Source organism: Carettochelys insculpta, chromosome 6 (assembly GCF_033958435.1).
Source record: "Carettochelys insculpta isolate YL-2023 chromosome 6, ASM3395843v1, whole genome shotgun sequence".
Lineage (NCBI taxonomy): Eukaryota > Metazoa > Chordata > Testudines > Carettochelyidae > Carettochelys > Carettochelys insculpta.
In genome coordinates, this window is record NC_134142.1 from 25,168,242 (window position 1) to 25,187,729 (window position 19,488).

The following is a 19,488-nucleotide window of genomic DNA, read 5'->3' on the forward strand; positions in this document are numbered from 1 at the left end:
TGCTGATAACTGTCTGCAGAAGATAGGCAAATTCTGCAATACATTTGCGTATCTCCTGCGGACAGTTGTCAGGAGAGGGTTTGCTAACATTTAGCCCATCCACATGTGGCCAAATGTCAGGAAAGCCCCCTCTGCTGAGATATCCCTTCTTCCTTGTGGAATGAGAAAAGAGGAGTAGCTGTATTCCAACAAAACAAACCAGCAGTCATGTAGCACTTCAACAGAAGCCTGCAGATTAGACATAGCCTTTGTATATAGATCGGGGTGGCCAACATGTGACCCACGGGCCAGAATCTGCCAAGCATGTTTATCTGGCCTGTGAAGCTGCCTTTCTGTGGCAGCCAGGTGACAGCTACAGCCTTCTTGCTTCCCTCCTGCCTCGGGCACAGCCCTGTCACCTGCCCTGTGGAGAAAACAGCCTCTCCCCCCAGCAGCATAAGCCCAGCCTCGTGTTGCTGGGGCGGCCCCTCTAAGACATCCCCATCCACAGGTACGAAGCTCCAGCTTGGGCCCTTCCTATGACCACACTGCAGCCCCAGAGTGCACCTCCCTCCGTGGCGTCACTGGCCTGGCTGGTCTGGACAGAGTTCAGTGTGCACCCATGACGTGGCTGCACCCCTCACTACTGCCTTATGGCTGGGCCTATGGCCTGCTGTGCTGGGTGAAGAGGGAGGGACTTTCTGGCTTCTTAGTCTTTCCAGCCCCCCGGCTGGAATGCAGCTTCCTGCCCAGCCAAGCAGGGAGAACCGAGGTGCCCCAGGGTGGTCTTTGCTGGGAGGCTGTAAACTGAGTTCAGCTCTGTGCAGTATGTGTGTGGTCAGGCCAGGGGAGGCACTCTCCTGTTACCCAACCTGCTGGCCCTCGGAAAGAGCGGCTTTACTGCAGTAACAGAAACCCCCCTGCCCACAATGTGCTGTGGGTCTGTGTACTGCTGCAGCACTACATTTGGAGTGTTATTATCCTGAGTAGCAGCTGGGTACTTCACTTCACTCGTGTGAATGGATGGTCCCTGATCCCGTAGCTTCCGCTGTGGTGGTTGTTAGCAACCTAATCACATGGTACAGACATTGATTTGTTGTATTTAAGTTAGAACCAATAAATAAACTTGTAGGTTGAAATCATGGTCCTCTTGATTTTCATGCTATTTTAACACACTATTGGCTAAACCTTCAGAAGCATCCTGCGTACTGATATGTAAATAATTACATACACAAAAACTCAGGTTTCAGTCCTCAACAATCTTTATGAATCGATGAACATCTGGTTTGGAATTTAAAAATGTATCCCTTTAAGTGAAAGCAGATCACAGTAAAGCTTTAATGTAGAAATGAATTTGTGTTAAACTGCACAGCAAGGATACATCAAAACCAAGCACTTTACTACATGATTTATTATTGTCCTGCACTTTCAGTATAGCAGGCTGGAGATATAATAAAAAAGGTTTCAAAATTCATTGATTCCATTTAATTGTATCACTCTAAACAAACAACCAGTGTTTTAGCTTTCAGAGAATTAAAATGTTTACTGTCCATTCCAAGTAAAACATTAATATTAAACTTTTTTAAGTCTGCTTATAACTCTGCTCTTTTAAATTCTTTAGATACATTCCTCAAGGTAAATGATAAATTTCAATCTGTCTCACAATCAAAATTGATAAGGCCTTCCTAACCATTTTATACCACCTCCAGTATTACTTCATTGCAGAACACAATCTTATGTCATACTATAAATATCCATCCATGCACAAAACACAGGGGCCAGAAAGTACACATTAAAATTTCATGTAGGTTTCCAATACTTCCTTTTCCCTCTGCAGGTTTATAGTACATTTAAAAAGATAGCTTTAGACTTGGTCTACTTGGTCTTAAAATACAAATATACAATATCCATAAGCATAAAAAAGTAAAGCCTAGATTGCCTTACCATTTGTAACGAATCGCTAAAATCTTATACATGTACAACAGAGCATCATGCTGATTTAATATACATATTAGTTAAATATATTAACCAATAATAGGGATGTGGTCAAGTTTTGCTTTTTTAATAAGAAGTTGTTCCTATACAAGTAAAAAAGATTTTTTAATTTAAGCTTATATGGAACACCTGAACTCAATAAATGTCTGTAAACCCTTCTGAGACATTCAAGTTAAAATTGGGTATAACCTGCTGAGCCGAAAGAGAAAAAAGTTTCTCACTGGTGGAATTTAAAGATTTGCTATTCCCTAGAAAATGCAAATGAGTGAATTCTAACATTCACATTTTCATATCTAACATGTTAATTATTGTGTCTTCCAGCTAGGTTTATTCCTTTCATCTGAATTCATCACCATCCTTCAGAAATAATTCACTACTTCAATGTTGCCATAGATTTTTCTAAGTAGGTAGCTATACAGTAGAAAATGAAGACAGCAAGACAATTAAGCATCTATATACAGTATTATGAAAGGCATTTTTGTGACCACATTAGATGTGTTTGTAGAAAACAGTTAGGATAGTCACCAGTTTTGCTGATAACACTGTATTGCAAACTTTCAAGCCAAGTTTTTATATTAAAACTGTACTGCTGCATATATTGTACAACAAAAGAAAAAATATAGCTCATTCTTTAGGATGATACTTAATGAATCTGAGTAAGATAACCAGCATAGGGCTTAATTTTCCTGAGGTCTGTAAGAATTTTTAAAACAGAATCACAGTGACCAGGCTAAACTGCAAATGTACTGTTTAAGTTTTAAATATACAGTCTGTACAAAACTTCTGTGCATGGTCATCCATGAGTGTGTGTGTTCACACTGATGTTTCCTCTAAACAACTCGCCACTGCATAATACTTGTATCTTTTCCACCTGTGGAGATGAGATGGGTATCTTCACACAGAAAATCTACATTAGTTACATGACTACTATGTCCACCATACACATGGCTTGGAGCCTGGAAAATAGCAATACAGGATGTTATTATTAAAGACTGATAATGAGTATAATTCTAACAGATATTTAATTATATATAGCATTAAAATTACAATGAAATAACAGAACTCTCAAATAACTAGCATTTTAACCATAAGTACAGTATAGTGAAAGTAAATACACTAAGTTTACAGTGTACAATACCACTGCTGCTGGTAAATAAAGTACCCTGCATGCCTTTTGTTTGTTTCTTAATATCTAATCTTGTTTTTTGTTAGCATTATGCACTGCTATTTATACCGCTCCATTATCCAGAATATTTTAATATCTGGCAACCTCCCAGCCTCAGGGCTGCCAGATATGAAGGAGTTTACTGTATTTCCGTCAGTGAAGTCAGACTATTTCAAAATGCAGACTTCTTTTATTAAAGGGCCAATCCACACTTACACATGTATATCCACAGTTAGCATATAATTAGTCCCATCAATTTAATTTTGGATTTTTGGACATGCAGCAGAGGAACAAAATTTCCCATGTTTGTGAAGGTTTGCAAGATTGCCTGTAACAATGTAAATATCTTACCCTAAATTGTGAACATGGATACGAAAAGAGATGTACTTTGCCAAAATCATCCCCTGTTGATAGTAGTTTTCTCTCATGTGACCGACAGACAGCATTGATGTCTGTTCCATCTGAACCTTCTGGCCATACACCTGAAAACATGTAGTGACTAATTTAATATTTCCACTACACATACAGAACTGCAATGTTGGCTACATTTTTGTTATGATATTACTGAACAGATTACCTGTTTAAAAACAACCAACTTCCAAATCTCTCCCAATTTCTAGTCATTCAGGCCCGGACTCAGACAACCTGAATACTTAACTTTAAGCATGTGCAGAAAACTCAAAATCTGAATGAGAATGAAGAACATGTACAAGTCCTTCACTGAACGGGGAGCATGTAAGCAGTGTTTTGTTGAATTGGGGCCTCAGCTATGAGCCTTCGGGTATATCATAATACATGCTGTGACACGGTCACATCACATAGCTACAAGAAAGTATCAGAAAGCAGGCATATTAGCCCAGGCTAAACAAGTCCCTGCTTCCCTGGTAACTAAAGGAGGTCTACCCAGCTTAATAAAGGCACCTGGAGGCAATGAAGAACCTGCATTAACCAGCACAGACAGGTTAACAGGCACCTGGAGACAATAAAAAACCTGCTAGAACCACATGAGACAGTTTGATTGGAACACCTGGAGCCCATCAAGGTCTGGCTGAAACTGGTTAAAAAAAAACTTCTCCTTGGGTAAGGTCAGGAATATGCCAAGATTTGTAGAAGGGGGATGTACTGCTAGAGAGCAAGAACACTGTCAGGTACCAGGAAGGAATCCTGCAGGTAGAGAGATGAGGGGCATGGACAGCCCTGTTTGGGGAACAGCCCCTTCAGGCCTTGGAGATTTGAGAGGAGGAAAAACTTGCTAGAAGAGAGAGACTGAGTTAAGGAATCTAGTCTGTTGCCTTCACACCAGAGATTAAAAATTCCCCCCCTCCCCCTTCTAGCAGATGATGAGATTGACTAAATCAGACTATGGCTTGCCCCTAAAGTAAAGGGATCACACTGAGAACTGTAGTGAGCCACTGAGGTGAGCTATCAGAATGGGAATAGTTGGCTTTCCCAGATGGGGAAAGAAAATACTCAATCTATCACTGCTTGGAAGTGCAGGGCCCACTGCAGGGGAAGAGATGCTCTCTCACAATGGGTACATAAGAAACAACAACTGGAGGTTGCAGTGCTAAGTGTAAAAACACCTCCTCCTCCTCCTCAACAACCATAAGCTCAGTGCCCGTTGGAGTCTGATGCCTCTCTCACTATTTGCTTCCATCTTTCCCTGTCCAGCGCGGACTGGCTTAGTTTCTGTAGACTAGCTCTGCACCAATCTACTATATCATCTACCCATTCTCTATGGGGTCTGCCTCTCAAATTCGAACTGTCCATTATGCTGAATACCAGGGTCTACATTTTCGCTCGTCATTTGTTCTGCAAATATGCCAGAAAAGCTGCAACTTCTCTTGTATAACCTTGTGCAGTAGTAGGAACACCTACCTAACTTTAAAAGTCAAGGCCTTAAATATTAACAGTAGAAGGGATGCTCAAACACTAACCCTAAGACAGGAACAGGCAAAATAGGGCCTGAGGCATGAACTCCCTGTGCATCATGCACCTGAGGGGAACTTTGGACACTGCCTGAAGCACAATCTTAAACCAAGGACCATTTAATCTGCACTCAAACACTCTGCCACGGAACTACACCCCCACATAAAAGATGGGCTCATCAAGGACTTGAACCCAGGACTGCTCACACCCTAAGCAAGGCTCATACCCCTAGACCCACAAGCAACCCTTCCACCTACACACACTACTCTGTGCAACTTTAATTAGTTGTTCCTCTTGACCAATGAGTACTGTAGAATCAACATTTGGTGTTAGGCCAGCATGCAGCGCCTCCAGAGCTACCCAGTGTCTAGGGAGCACAGCAATTTGTCAGCCACTTCTGGGAGTAGCGTGGAGCCAAGGTAGAGGGAAATCCTGCCTTTGTCCCAGGTCCCTGCTGTGTCATCAACTGGACTTCTAATGGCTTCATATCAAAGCCACCAGGGTCCCTTTTCAACTGGGCTTGTGATTGAAAACTAGATATCTTTGGGACAAGGACTATCACTATTTCTACAGATTCATGTACAGTAGGACTGTACTGTACACTGTTTATACAACACCAACACAAATGAAGATGACAGTCTGAATGTTAGCTAATTGGAAAAGAAAAGAATAAGTTTGTGAGAGGGAGGCAAAAACTTACCAAAAACATGGAATCCTAAGGTACAGGTATAAGTTACCCATTCTATATCTCTAGTAGTCTCCACACTCACTACCTGTTTACAAGCAGAGGGGATCCCTACAGAAAGAGAAACAAATGACATTTTCTGTTTGGAAGCTGGACAGGAATTGGTTTAAACTAAAAAGTAACAGACTAATTAAAATATATTTTCCAGCCTAGTGATTTTATTATCTTATATCAATTAAAAATGAATTAGATATCTCAGAATCATTTCTACACAAAGCACAGAAAACCATTTGTTACTCACAGTACAGGATTTCATAGTCCCCTGAATTGGACACAAGGTACTGTGAATTAACAGACCAGTCCAAGTGAGTAATGAAGCTGGAATGACCCTATTGAAGAGAAGTATATTGTATTAATCCCGCTAACATAGCATAACTCAGTATATTAATGTGCACTATAAAGTATAAATGCTTATTTCTTATTAGTGAGTAAGTAGTAAAAATACCACTTACTGAGCATTTGCCAATTCTGCTGTATTTTCTCCCATTTTCATTAACACCATATATATAGATACAGTTGTCATGGGAACCTATTGCCAAGAAGTTTCCATCTATAAAAAATAAATTATATTTGCAATAAAGAATTAAACTAATCTATAAAATACTAATGTAGCATGGACAATTGGCACTGTTCTTAAAACTTATTAATTACAGTAAAAGAAACTTCAATTTTCTTCTCTTTGTTTAATGGAGTCCGTTTCACTGCAAGTAAAATAGCAGCTTTCTATATAGCAAACATTGAAATTAAACCTTAAAAAAAAGAGGGGGGGAAGCCAACCTTAACATGGTACACGCACATCTAAGTAAGAGAACTGATTTCTGTTAAACATCAGATCTTAAGGGGCAAACAACAGGAAATTAGGGATTCAAGTCTCTGGGTAAAATCCTGGCACCACTGACTCAATGCAGGCATGAGTTCAACTCATGTCTATACCCAGTTTAAATATACATGGGGAATTAGAAAGATAAATGCTACATTGCATATAATCACTTTTTTTTTTAACCAGTAAGTAGTGTGTGCCAAACCTGGTGAATAACGCATTACAGACAGCTGTTCATTTCCATCTGTGTGTACAGTGACCAAATCTTTTGTTTCTGTGTCAAACACAAACCACCTGTTGTAAATACAGAAAAGAGCCAGTAAGTTGCTCGGTAAACAATGCAAACCTACAGTCAGTAGGGCTGACAGTCACCTGGGGCCCCGGGGTAAGGTGGAAGTGTGGTCATGGTTCCCTGTCCTTTGAAGAGGTGGGGCCCAGGGCAGAAGGGGTGCGGCTTATGTGAGTCAGCCCTGGGACCTCCTCTATGCTCCCTCAGAGCTGTGCACAGAGCTGCTGTGGCATTTCAGAGGCCCAGAGCTCCAGCCACTGCTGCTGCTACCTCTGCAACAGTGGCAGCCAGAGTTCTGAACCCCTTTGAAAGGTCACACCCCAGGGCAACTGCGCCTTTTGGCCCCCAACCCCCTTCCAGTCAGCAGGTGTGTCTATAGTAGTGTTAATCATCTGTTCATGGTATCAAAATAGAAGTCTTCCATATGTTTTGCACTAAAAGGAAAAGAGTAGGAAGGGATGATTTCTGCTTTATTTGCAGTTAACTCAAAGTAACACTTTTAACAACAGATAAATGATATCAATGTAATATTGAGTGGAATGGCTACATTCTGATTTTCCCTCCTTGTACATATTATCTGTTTTTTTCAAGTATGATTGATGTAGACCTTTGTGTATATTATGCATATTGGACCACATTCTTTAAGGCTCTTTTAGAGAGTTCTGACATTTAATTTAATTAGATGGAATTTAATTACACTTATATCTACTTTAAAGGCCAGTGAAGTAAAAAGGTAGCTTAGTATTAATGAGAAGCAGTCCACTATGCATTAGATAAATAAAAATTAAAACATAAAATCTTGTATGAGGTGGATTAGGGATTTGTTGTATTTTTTTCGCTGGATATGTCTACAAATACTTACAAATATTTCACTTTGAAAATCTGAATTTTAATGCTGATTTCAGCTGATTAAATATCAAAAATAAATTCTGCTCCCAAAACATCTCTTTTTAAATATTAAGGCAAACAGAATTAAATACATTTTCCTTCAATACTAAAACCTACTGTCATCAAATAAAAAGGTAATAAAATAAGGTAATATAGAATTGCAAATATTTTAAATATTAGGAAAAAAATCTTTCCCTCAGGTTCACTTGAAGGAAAGGAGGGTTTTGTAATTAAGGCACTTTAGCATTCTGAGTTCAAATTAAGGGACTTCTGACTAATGATCCTAATGCAAATTTGTGCTACCGTTCCTTATATACAATAAAGGTACTACTCTTCTCCCTCATCAGTGTCACTCATTTAAGTGTTAATCTCATCTGACACAAACTCTCTCTTACAGTGTGGTTGTACCACACTTCCTAGCACAATGGGGGCCTTGATGAAACTCTGGTTGGGGCTTCTGAGGATTACTATGCTACAAATAAGAAAACATTTTTTCAAACAAGCCCCTTATATCTTCTTCTGTGCTGTCCCTCTGACTTGCGAGGAGGAGCTCCTCATATACATCCACAGAGCTGCCTCATTATCATCCTTAAAAAACCCTCCTTAAAACTCTGAAAATGGTTAGGTTGCTGGTGCTTTCCCTCCTGTACCTTTCCTGCTGACCATTGCTTCTTCGTACTCCCTCATCCATCTGACTGTGCCCATTTGCCGTTTCACGTCTTATATGTAGGTTGTAAGCTATTTTGGGCAGAGATGGTCTTTCTTGATCTCTACTTGTACAGTGTCAAATGACTAAGGCTGTTAGGTACAATAGCATTGTGAATAATAATTATTATCAACAATACATTCAGCACCTGTTGCAGTCAATGGGAGGTGAAAACAGCATAAAGGGGTAGAATTTGGTTCTACAATTGCAGGAATAAGAATATCAACTTTGATCTGGTGAGATGGACAGATAGCCACTGTTCACCGATCCCACCGCTTTTGTTCTTCTTACCTTCCAGTTAGTGTTCCTATTGCAACAACAGACCCTGAAGGATGAAAACCAGAAGACTGTGCTGGATCCTATAACGTTTCAAAGGAAGTATACATTTATAGCCAGAGACAATAATAAAAAACACAAATAAAAATGCTTAGTCAGTAACAAACTAAACCCTCTTATTTGTTAGTGTAACCTCTACTTTTTATATCTGAGAAAAAATAGGTGAAACGCACTAAAATTACTTAGTACAGTGCTTCCTTTATTCAGTGCCATGCTGTTTTCCTTTGTGCACAGTCTAACCTGAAATTTGTTGGGGGAATAATCTGTAACAAAAAAGCAATTGAGAAAAAGCTACTTCTGGACAAATTCCAAAAGGGGAAAGAGGTAACAATAACTACATTAGCGCACTCAGCTCTAATTTAGTTATATAAATGAATAATCAGTAGATGACAGTTGTTTACCACCTGAAGGCTGATCAAGCAGCTTGTTCTACTGCTGCATACATTACATAGCATGAAGAGCTGCTGTGGTGAGGCCTGCATTTACGTCTAACACCACCGATCTTTGCAATACCGGACAAGGCAGTTTGAGTTAAATAGTGGACTTGGATCTCTCACACCGTTGTCTAATATTACAACATTTTCATAAGCCTAACTGTTCAAGCACATTTGACACTGTGTTGCTACTGATGTATCCGAAGAGCCACAACATTTCACCTGCCTTAGTAACATTTGAGAAATATGGAACGTAAGTAGTGGCTTACTCGCTGTATGTCAGAACCTACAAAGAACAATCTGTAGAGTTCTGTAGATTATAAAAGAAAACTCAGATGTAAGTGGCTACATTTTTTGACAGATTTTTGTCGTGGCATGTCAAAATTAACACAGATATGAAACAGCTGAATGGAGTAGTACCCCACAAGCTCACATTATTTATTCATATTTTTATATTCTAGTCAATGCTCATATTTGAGTGAGTATGGCAGACCTGCTAACAGGTTTATCAGTTTGTAATTACCTTGCCTGTAATGGCAGAGTCTAAGTGAGATTATTTTCAAGAGGTAGGGAGAGATCAATGTTTTTGCAAGTTACTCACAGAATCATATGGATATAGGAACAATAGGTGTCAGCTACTGATCAATATGGTCAAATCACTATAGTGGCACAAGTTTTAGGAACCAAACAAATGAGCAAATTCTGTGGTTTTAAATTTTCCCTTACATAAGAATTGAGTTTAAATAAAGATTTTAATCTCAACAACCTTATGGTGAACCATAACAAGTATATTAAGACATTGTTATATAGTTCTCTATAACACAAATAACTTATAGTATGAAATGAAAGATTCATTCACTCCAAATAAAGAAGCCAATGATTTATGAAATTAGTCTCTAACATGCTTTGAGGTGGATGTGAGAAGATTACTGTCAAGGTGACTGATAGTTGAAATCCTGTTTTAATAAAGCGAAGATTATGAATGATTGCCTTATCTTTCTGAAAACCTGGCTAGATGGATTTATTTTTATGAGACCTTGATTTCAATAAATTAAGTTGCTGTTATAGTTAAAATATATCTTTCTCTCAAGAATCAAAATGAGTCTTCAGGAATAATAAAAATATTTATTTACGTCTGTCTGAATATTAACAAGTTAATTCTAGCATTTATTCATAACCAGCTAAACCCTGGATTGTACTTTTGAGATAAGAGGCAAAAATAAGTTAAGCCATATCATGGAATGATCCTTACTTGTCTCTATTAACGACAAAGCTAAGGACCAAGTCTGAGAACTAGGGGAACTTTCTACCCTTCAAAGAGCTCTGAGGAAAAACTTTTATCTTATTAACAGACTGCTGAATAGATTATATAGTGGTACATGATTATAACCTCTTGTCCTTCGCCATCAGTACAATGACTTCTAAATGCCCAGTTCCTTGCAGTGTCCAAAAGGGGGTATTAAGTAACCCTGTAAATCTTAACAGAGAGATAGCTGTGCTAGTCTATATGCCATCAAAAAAAACAAAAAAGGCAGTCCAGTTGCACTTTAAAGACTAACAAAATAAGTATAATAGACTAATAACAATACATATACAAGACTAATAAACAATACTTATTTTGTTAGTCTTTAAAGTGCTACTGGACTGCTTTTTTGTTTTGACTGTAAACCTTGTTTCACCACTTCAGGCCTATTTAATTTTTTCATCAAAAGAAAAAGCTGCCCACTTAAATCAACAATAATCTCCAACCTTTTGACACATGCATCTATTTTTATACTCAGAGTACATAAGAATGACCATACTGGGTCAGACCAAAGATCCATGTAGCCTAGCACCCTGTCTTCTGACAGTGACCAATGTCAGATGTCCCCAGAGAGAACAAAGATAATGAATAGACCAGGTAATCAAGTGATCCATCTCCTGTCACCCATTCCCAGCTTCTGACAAACAGAGCTTAGAGACACCATCCCTGCCAAACCTGGCTAATATCCATTGATGGAGCTATATTCCATGAATTTATTTTGCTTTTTTTTGAACCCTATTATAATCACAGCCTTGAAAACACCACCTGGCAAGGAATTCCACAAGTTGACTGTGCATTGTGGGAAGAAGTACTTTCTTTTATGTTGAATAGTAACAGAGAGGGAGCTGTGCTAGTCTATATACTATCAAAACAAAAAAGCAGTCAAGTAGCACTTTAAAGACTAACAAAATAATTTATTGGTTCTGGTATGGCTATGGTCTGAAGAAGTGGGTCTGTCCCATGAGAGGTCACCTAATAAATTATTTTGTTAGTCTTTAAAGTGCTACTTGACTGCTTTTTTCTTTTATGTGTTTAAACCTTCTACCTATTAACTGCATTTAGGCTACGCCTAAACTAGCTCCTTCTGGAAGGGGGATGGTAATTAGCAAGTTGGGAAGATGTTAATGAGGACTTACATGAATATGCAGCACCTCATTAGCATAGTGGCAGCTGCACACGATTCAAAAGCGCTGCTTTCAAATTGCGCACCACCCATTTTAGGAAGATGGGGCTTTCGAAGTCCGGGGTGGGGGCGGTCCTTTTGAAAGGCCCTGGTCTACACAGGTGGCACGCAATTCGAAAGCGGTGCTTTCAAATTGCGCTTGGCTGCCATTTTGCTAATGAGGTGCTGCATATTTATTATTCATTAGCATCTTCCCAACTCGCTCATTACCATACCCCTTCTGAAAGGAAGGAGCTAGTGTAGACATAGTCTTAATGACCCCTAGTTCTTGTGTTATGGAATCAAGTAAAGAACTCTTCTTTATTCACTTTCTCCATACTAAACATGATTTTACAGACCACTGTCATATCTCCTCTTAATAAGGTATTGAGCACATAAACATTAGCACATCAATATATTCAACTGAACATATACAGTCGTTTACTGATATGATGCTGACATACATTAAAAATACACATGTAGACAGGTCTCATGGATCTACTCTCCACTACTTTATATGTATACAAGTCTGCGAGTGTTATATACCACAGTGCAAAGAATTTTTTAAATTACTGTGTATCATTTCTAAATCAATTTAAGCCTGGTTTGAAGTCTGATAAAAGAAGTATATATTAGTATCTCAATAGCCCAGGTCACAGTACAAATGAAATTCAAACTACTTTTAAAGGACCATTGAAATCTGTTTCTTCACATTCCTGCACTCTCCATTAAAACCAGTAGCTAGTTTCTGAAGTTTATTTTTCAAAATGTAAAACTGAAGTCTTAAGTTCCAGTTCTACCACAGAGCAATTGTTCCAGGACACTGTTTGTTGGCATTTTGATTTTAAATTGGTTGTGACTTTTTAAAAATATGTTATCACTGTAGGTAAGTTTTCATCTAAAGTGTTTGCTTAATTTTTTGCTTCTTGGTTACAACCCAACACAATTTCACATGAACAATAAAAATGTTGTCTCTCTCAAGAAAAAAAATGTATCTGTCATTTTGATTTCGCTGTTCCTAAGGGCCATCTCCAGAGAAGCCTATTTTAAATTTATGGAAATTCTCTTTCTGGGACAAATACATTCAACAGTGGAATAATCAGAAAGGCAGGTAAAATGTAATGCCACAGTCATTCCTGAAAGGTCACTATCATATCTATCACAATGATTAGCTTTTGGTTTTTAAAATCTGGACTGCCATTATCCTTTTTAAATGGCTGTTTTTTAAGCTTATCTATAATCACAGAATCATAGAACAATAAAGCTGGAAGAGACCTAAAAAAGCCATCGAGTCCAGCCCCCTGCTCTAAGCAGGACCAAACCCATCAGATCAGCCCCGCTAGGGCTTTGTCAAGGTGAGACAAACACCTCCAGGGATGGAGACTCCACTACTTCCCTTAGTAGACCATTCCAATGCTTCACCACCCTCCTAGTGAAAAAGCTTTCCCTAATGTTCAACCTGGACCTTTCCAACCGCAACTTGAGACCACTGTTCCATGTTCTGCCATCCGTGACCACCATGAACAGCCTCTCTCCACCCTCTTTGCAGCCTCCCTTCAGTAAGTTGAAGGCTGTTATCAAGTCCCCCCCTCAGTCTTCTCTTCTGAAGACTAAACAGTCCCAATTCCCTCAACCTTTCTTCATAAGTCATATGCTCCAGCTCCCTAATTATTTTGGTTGCCCTCTGCTGGACCCTCTCCAGTGTTTCCACATCCTTCCTATAACTGGGGGCCCAGAACTGGACACAGTACTCCAGATGCGGCCTCACCAAAGCCAAGTAAAGAGGAATAATCACTTCTCTGGATCTACTAGCAATGCTCCTCTTGATGCAACCTAATATGCCATTAGCTTTCTTGGCTACAATGGCACACTGTTGACTCATGTCCAGCTTCTCGTCCACTACAACTCCCAGGTCCTTTTCTGCAAAACTACTACCGAGCCAGTCGGACCCCAGCCTGCAACAATGCTTGGTATTCTTCCGGCCCAAGTGCAGGACTCTGCACTTGTCCTTATTGAACCTCATCAGATTTCTTGCAGCCCAGTCTTCCAATTTGTCTAAGGCCAGTTTGTCTGTCTCCCAGGCACTGAACAGCAAATTTTCTGCAGTGTCTTTGTTCTCCTGATTGTAAGAACAGCTGATATGGTCTCTCCAATTAAAGTGAAAGCTTCTACTGTCAACATAAATTTAGGGTTGATACTATGAAAATGTATGACCTTGGTCAGACTAAATTCTAACTTCCGCCAAAGTGAATGTCACCCAGCAAGTGTATGTTACTTGTACAGGATCCTGTGTGATATGCTATAATTGAGATTTCAGTGTTGTGTTCTGAGACATACCATAGTTGTAATAAACACTCTTAATATCATCAGACCCAACGTATGCAAAATAATGTTTGTCAACACTGGGATTAGCTTAAATTGTGTTATATAGTCCAGAAAGACACACAAGATGCTATCTTATAAAAAATGCATAATGAGGAGTTCTAATATATTATCTGCAAAATTCAAATAATACTACTTAATATGTTTTCTAGAAAACATTTAAAAAACTACATGTCATAGTGAAGCACCAAGTCCTATAGACAAAGGAGAAGACATTCCTGCAACTTGGCATTTCACAATAGGATAAGCCAGAATCTCACTGCAGACATGGTCAGCACTGGTCACTGAACTGCTACCTTTAAACAACAAGAAATGTAAATACCTGTTCAACGAAGTCTCTCTCTCTAGGAAATATCTCTGAGAAGTCAGATGTATAGTAACTAAATGGTCTTTTTGAAGACCAAACTAAAACCTAGTTGCTCATGAGAGTGAGAAAGATGAATCTATTGCATCTTTTATAAGGTATACCACCGTTAAAAAAAAAAAATCAGAAAAACAAAGCCATTCTGCAGCAGCCACCTTCAGGCAAAAGCCATTTGTCTAAATGAATGAAAAATTGCTTGTGAAATAGGAAATAGTCACAATTCTACTGTGGTAGTTTCCCCATCATTGCAGGAAAAGATAAATAAATTCTATTGGGAAGGAAGAGAGAGCAGAATTTTTCCCACAATCATCAGTGTTCACACGTCCACACATGATCCTGCACTCCTGCCTGTCTGAAGGAATATTTACTATAAGAAATTTATAAGTGCTCTATTTGTGGGAAAGTGATTTATTTGATTCAGAGGGCTAAATTCAGATGAGGTTTATATGGATGTGCATGCTTTGGCTTCAATAGAGCTAAATCTGGTAACAACAGCTCTGAATTTATCAGTGTTTAGACCAGCTATTTGTAGAATTAAGTGATTAGGTAACACCTCATGGAGATGGCACTGGTAGAAGAGCCAGGCCTAGGCTATGTAGGGTTTTATGTGAAGTAGATTATCCAGATTTTCATTCAGTTTTCTCCCTAGTCCCATGAGTCCATCCAGACTGCTCACCAGTATACCAGGAGTTAAGTGAAAAGGAGAGAGCAGCTAGTAAGAAAAAAGCTCTCTGACACTTGCCTAGTCCGTGACTCCAGACTAGAGGGGGATGGGATCAGAATAGATAAACTGAGAAAAATAAGGAAGAAGAAGAACTGCTTTCCCATCCCAGAGAATGTGTAAACAGCCCACTCTAAAACTTAAGATGTCAGCAAGTAGAAAGTGGGATAGATGCATAGCACCCTATCAGAACACACTGGTAGTAAGAATCTACACCAGATACTGTCTGGTACCAGTCTAGGAGCATTATGGGACTACATTACAATTGGCAACATACATATATAATTTTTCCCTTTTGGGCTCAATTTCAGAACCACCAGAGCCAGACATATGGTCTTTTATTCCAGCCAGTTGATGTGTTACAGGTTTTTGACAGACCAATTTCTCAGTACTGATAACCAAAGGTACATACTGTCCAGTTGTTTCTGCCAACTAACTGGTAGTTATAGTTTGAAGTAGTGAGCTGAAGGATCTATATTTCTTATAAGACTCCCAAAGAAACAGAGAATGTGCTACTAGATTACTAGAGTACTAGAAGCTGTCCATGTATTTCAACAGTCCCAAGCCCTAAAAAAATGAACTGGGAGCTGGAAAGCACATTAGTAAACTTGAACAGAGCTAGTGCTGTGTAGGTACAGAATGGCTGATACAGCAACAGACAACAATACTTAATTCATCATAATTAAGGAAGTGAAGGCTCTGAATTGAAATTTAGTACATTGACAGGATGACTGAAGAAAACAGATGTAGGCTGCAGGTCCAGGGAAGCACATAATCTGTATTCAAAGTACCACTTTAAACACTTGATACAAGGGCTTTGGATATGTCTACACTAGAATGTGAATCAACCCATTGAAATGGGGTCAGGCCAGAGGCAGCTCTAAAAAAGCAGATACTGCCCTAGGTAATCAAGAATCATCATAGGAAGAGCGGGACCAGCAGGGAAGACGCTACTATAGATCAATTAAGGGCCAGCTGTCCGCACTTAAGGCTGCCATAGGCCTTTTAAAAAGCCTCCTCCCCTCTGGGAGAGAAGGGAGATTAGAGCAGACAAGGAGAGTGTTGGAGAATGACCAAAAAGAACACCAAGAGTACCAGAGGCAGCAGAGGAGTTGAGGTGTTTGGGCTCCCTGCCCCGGTATACTCCAGGGCTCAGCTGAAGCCCAGTTAGACCACAGGGTTTCCTACCTGCTGCCCATTGGGCTGAGGGACCAAAGTCCAAATCCCAGTGAGGACAAAAACTCCCTCATACTGCAGGACTGTGGACTTAGCAGAGATCTGAGGCCCAGGAATGACACTGACCCTGCTACACTATATTAGGTCAGTGGACAGCTGCCGCAGTAATTACTGCGGTTCTGCATGCTCACACCATTCTCCTATAGTCAGTGGTGCACATCCTCATGAGGAACACTTCCATTGACTTATGAAGGACAATGTGGGGAGTTGAGAATCCAGTCTCTCAGCTCAGCTAGCAACTCCCTGCCAGGAGCCCAGTTTCCCCACAGGCTTGTGGGGAACTGACTCCCTCCCACTTCCTATTCTGTACCGGCTTCAAGCTGTATAAAGGAACAGCTTCTCTGCACATCTTTGTTCTAAATTTAAGAGAGCTAAGAACTTGTAAGCAAAGGGAAAACCTAGTGAAGGTTTTGAAGGACTGACACCACTGCTAGTGGGAGCTGAAGGAAGCCATCTAGGGCTTCTCTCCTCCACGGTCCTCTCTGGCAACTGCGGAAAACATCATCAGGCTACTTTTCCCCCCAGAAAGCTGATCCTGAAGCCACTGTACCAGTTCCCGGCTGGGAGGGAAGTCCTGTTCTCTTCCAGGGCAGCAAGGCTTTAACTGCTTGTCTTTCTTGTCAGTTTTACAACTCCAGCTGACATGAGGGATGCAGGATCTACACAGACACTGCATTGCCCTAACTATAAAACATAACCCTTACACCTCTTGCAGAGATGGAGTTATGATGCTGGTGTTGGTGGACTATGTAGGGGGAATGCAAGGGCAGTTATTCTGACATGTGAAAAAGGGCAAGCAGAGAAGATTGAGAAGTAGCTAGTCACCACAGGGCACTATGACTCATATGAAGAATCTACTCACTGTCTAGTTGAAAAAGAGGATTAAAAATACAGACTGCTGGATAGCTGTGATGGTGGGTGTTCATAGCTGGAAAGCAGAATCGTTAGCTTGTTTCCTACAGACAGCGCTAACCTCCCTTGAGTGATACCTTACCTATTTAGATTGTTTAAAAGAAAACAAGCTATCCCAAGCATTAAGAAAGGGACTAAATCACAACCATTTCTTCTTTTAAGCATTCAAAACCAGATATATTATACGCTGAGTTCCCAAATAAATAGTGTGAGCTAACATATGTACAGGTATGAAATTTAAACCCTGAATCAATATACTCTCCAACATCCACAACAGAATTTGTATAGCAGAGAAGGGAGGAGGGTAGAAATGAGTTTAAAGACCTGAGCTTGACTACAAAATAAGGTAATGGGTGCTACAGGGACTTAATTTCTAAAGTGCACATATGTATTGTGACATTAACTGATCTATGTAGCTCCTGCCGCTGGGTACTAAATATCCCTTAGCGCACTTAGTAATATAAAGCACAACAGCAAGGTTTACACAGACCAATAAATGTGCAACACATTAATGAGCTTTAGAAATCACGTCATTATAGCACGCACTGCCGTTCCAGGTTCATAAGCAATTCTTAGGCTGTGTACATCTGCCACTTCTCAAAAATGATAAGATGCCAAAAGTCTTCTAGTTTCAGTTTTGTGATTTTCTTCTGAGTAAAATAAATGCTCAAGCACAGCATGCTGTTTGTGTTTTCAGCAGCCAAGTCAGCTTTGGGTTAGTGAAGGGGCAGTGAGTTAGAATGTTTGGATTAACACTGCTACAGAGTTTAGAACTGTACAAACATTTCAAAAAGTTAAACTATTTACTATCTCACTGATTCCTCTCCTCCTGTAATAATGTAACAAACACAGTCTTTTTAAAATTAACATATTTGAAAATCTTTATTATGTGAAAGAGAAGAGTGTGGGCTAAATAGTATATACCTCTATAATTTTGTTCCAGATAGGACGATGACTGGTAGCATCCCAGAGAGTAATATGTCTGTCATGTCCACAAGTGAAAAACTGAGGTTGAGAGGGATGGATGGCTAGTCCCCATAGCTCATCAGTGTGACCCTACACAAATACAAACAAAGTTTCTTCAGATGAGAGACAATAACATCCAAGTTCAACACCTTTAAGGAAGTTTAATTCTTTCTCAATTAACATGATTAACATTAGCCTTCAGAAATTCTGCTGAGTTTGGATATGCATTTATTTTATCAGGTTCCTTATTGCTGTGGTCACTGTGCTGGAAAATTAATAAAATAGTTCTGTATTTTCATAACATTAGACAAGTATTATGAGTGCACTTACATATTTTAAAATATATGGATTTTTTTAGTTTTCAAGGAAACAGCTTACCTGGGTAATTGGAAAAAAGTCTCCTGATAGCCTGCCTTGTAGAACAAAGTTTCTAGTAGTGCCTATCAATACAACATCACCTTTCCCTTCTGCTACTGTTCTTACTGGACCAAACTGCTCCGGTATCTATAATCATAACAGATAAATGGACTGGTTATTCAGATGGCACCAAATGCTCTCTCAGGAACTAATTTGCTTTTAAGAGTATTTATTGCAAGAAATATTTACTTACAAATGGATTTTTAAGCAGTCACATAGCTTTGGGTGTTGTGAAATACAGGGCTACACAATTTAATGTAAAATAATATAGGACACCAGAGGGCATATCCTCATCTGGTACAAACTGTCATAGCACCAATGACTTCAGTACAGCTATGACAATTTATATAATACTACATAAAAGGGTATCTTCACTAATGGAACATAAAATCTCTATAATTAATACGCAGTAGGTCAGCAAACAAAAATGTCATGTTTCCTATAGCAGTTAATTCAGTCACATTTTATGAACTCAAACAATAATTTTGAATCAAGTCTTTTTGTGTACAAAATCCTATTCTTTTTTAAAGGAATTAAAATTGTTGAGCTGTTCTTGGAAGTACTGACAGGTTTTGCATAAGTACAACACCTACAGTCTACAGTACGTGCACAATGCTTTAAAACACACCCAACTTTCTGTTGCCTGGAAGACCCCAGGGCAGTCTGGTGTGTACAAAGCAACAGTGTGGGAAACCTGACTAGAGTTGGTGATTTAATAATAAGCCATTGTAAAAAACAT

General features: G+C 39.3%; 1 protein-coding gene across 4 annotated transcripts in view; it reads right to left on the bottom strand.

Moving 5' to 3' along the window:
* Nucleotides 1–1,224: 1,224 nt before the first annotated feature.
* The window catches only part of EML1 (EMAP like 1), a 164,598-nt gene continuing 146,334 nt past the window's right edge, over nucleotides 1,225–19,488 (bottom strand). For 3 of the 4 annotated variants that reach the window (XM_074996532.1, XM_074996531.1, XM_074996530.1), the window contains 9 exons: nucleotides 18,711–18,836; nucleotides 18,291–18,422; nucleotides 8,808–8,875; nucleotides 6,839–6,927; nucleotides 6,266–6,363; nucleotides 6,055–6,142; nucleotides 5,769–5,864; nucleotides 3,491–3,621; nucleotides 1,225–2,930 (listed from right to left, as the gene is read on the bottom strand). In XM_074996532.1, coding sequence (XP_074852633.1) covers nucleotides 2,805–2,930; nucleotides 3,491–3,621; nucleotides 5,769–5,864; nucleotides 6,055–6,142; nucleotides 6,266–6,363; nucleotides 6,839–6,927; nucleotides 8,808–8,875; nucleotides 18,291–18,422; nucleotides 18,711–18,836 — 954 coding nt within the window. In that variant the 3' untranslated portion in view covers nucleotides 1,225–2,804. The remainder of the gene's footprint in view (nucleotides 2,931–3,490; nucleotides 3,622–5,768; nucleotides 5,865–6,054; nucleotides 6,143–6,265; nucleotides 6,364–6,838; nucleotides 6,928–8,807; nucleotides 8,876–18,290; nucleotides 18,423–18,710; nucleotides 18,837–19,488) is intronic. The other variant, XM_074996533.1, reaches the window with a different exon arrangement.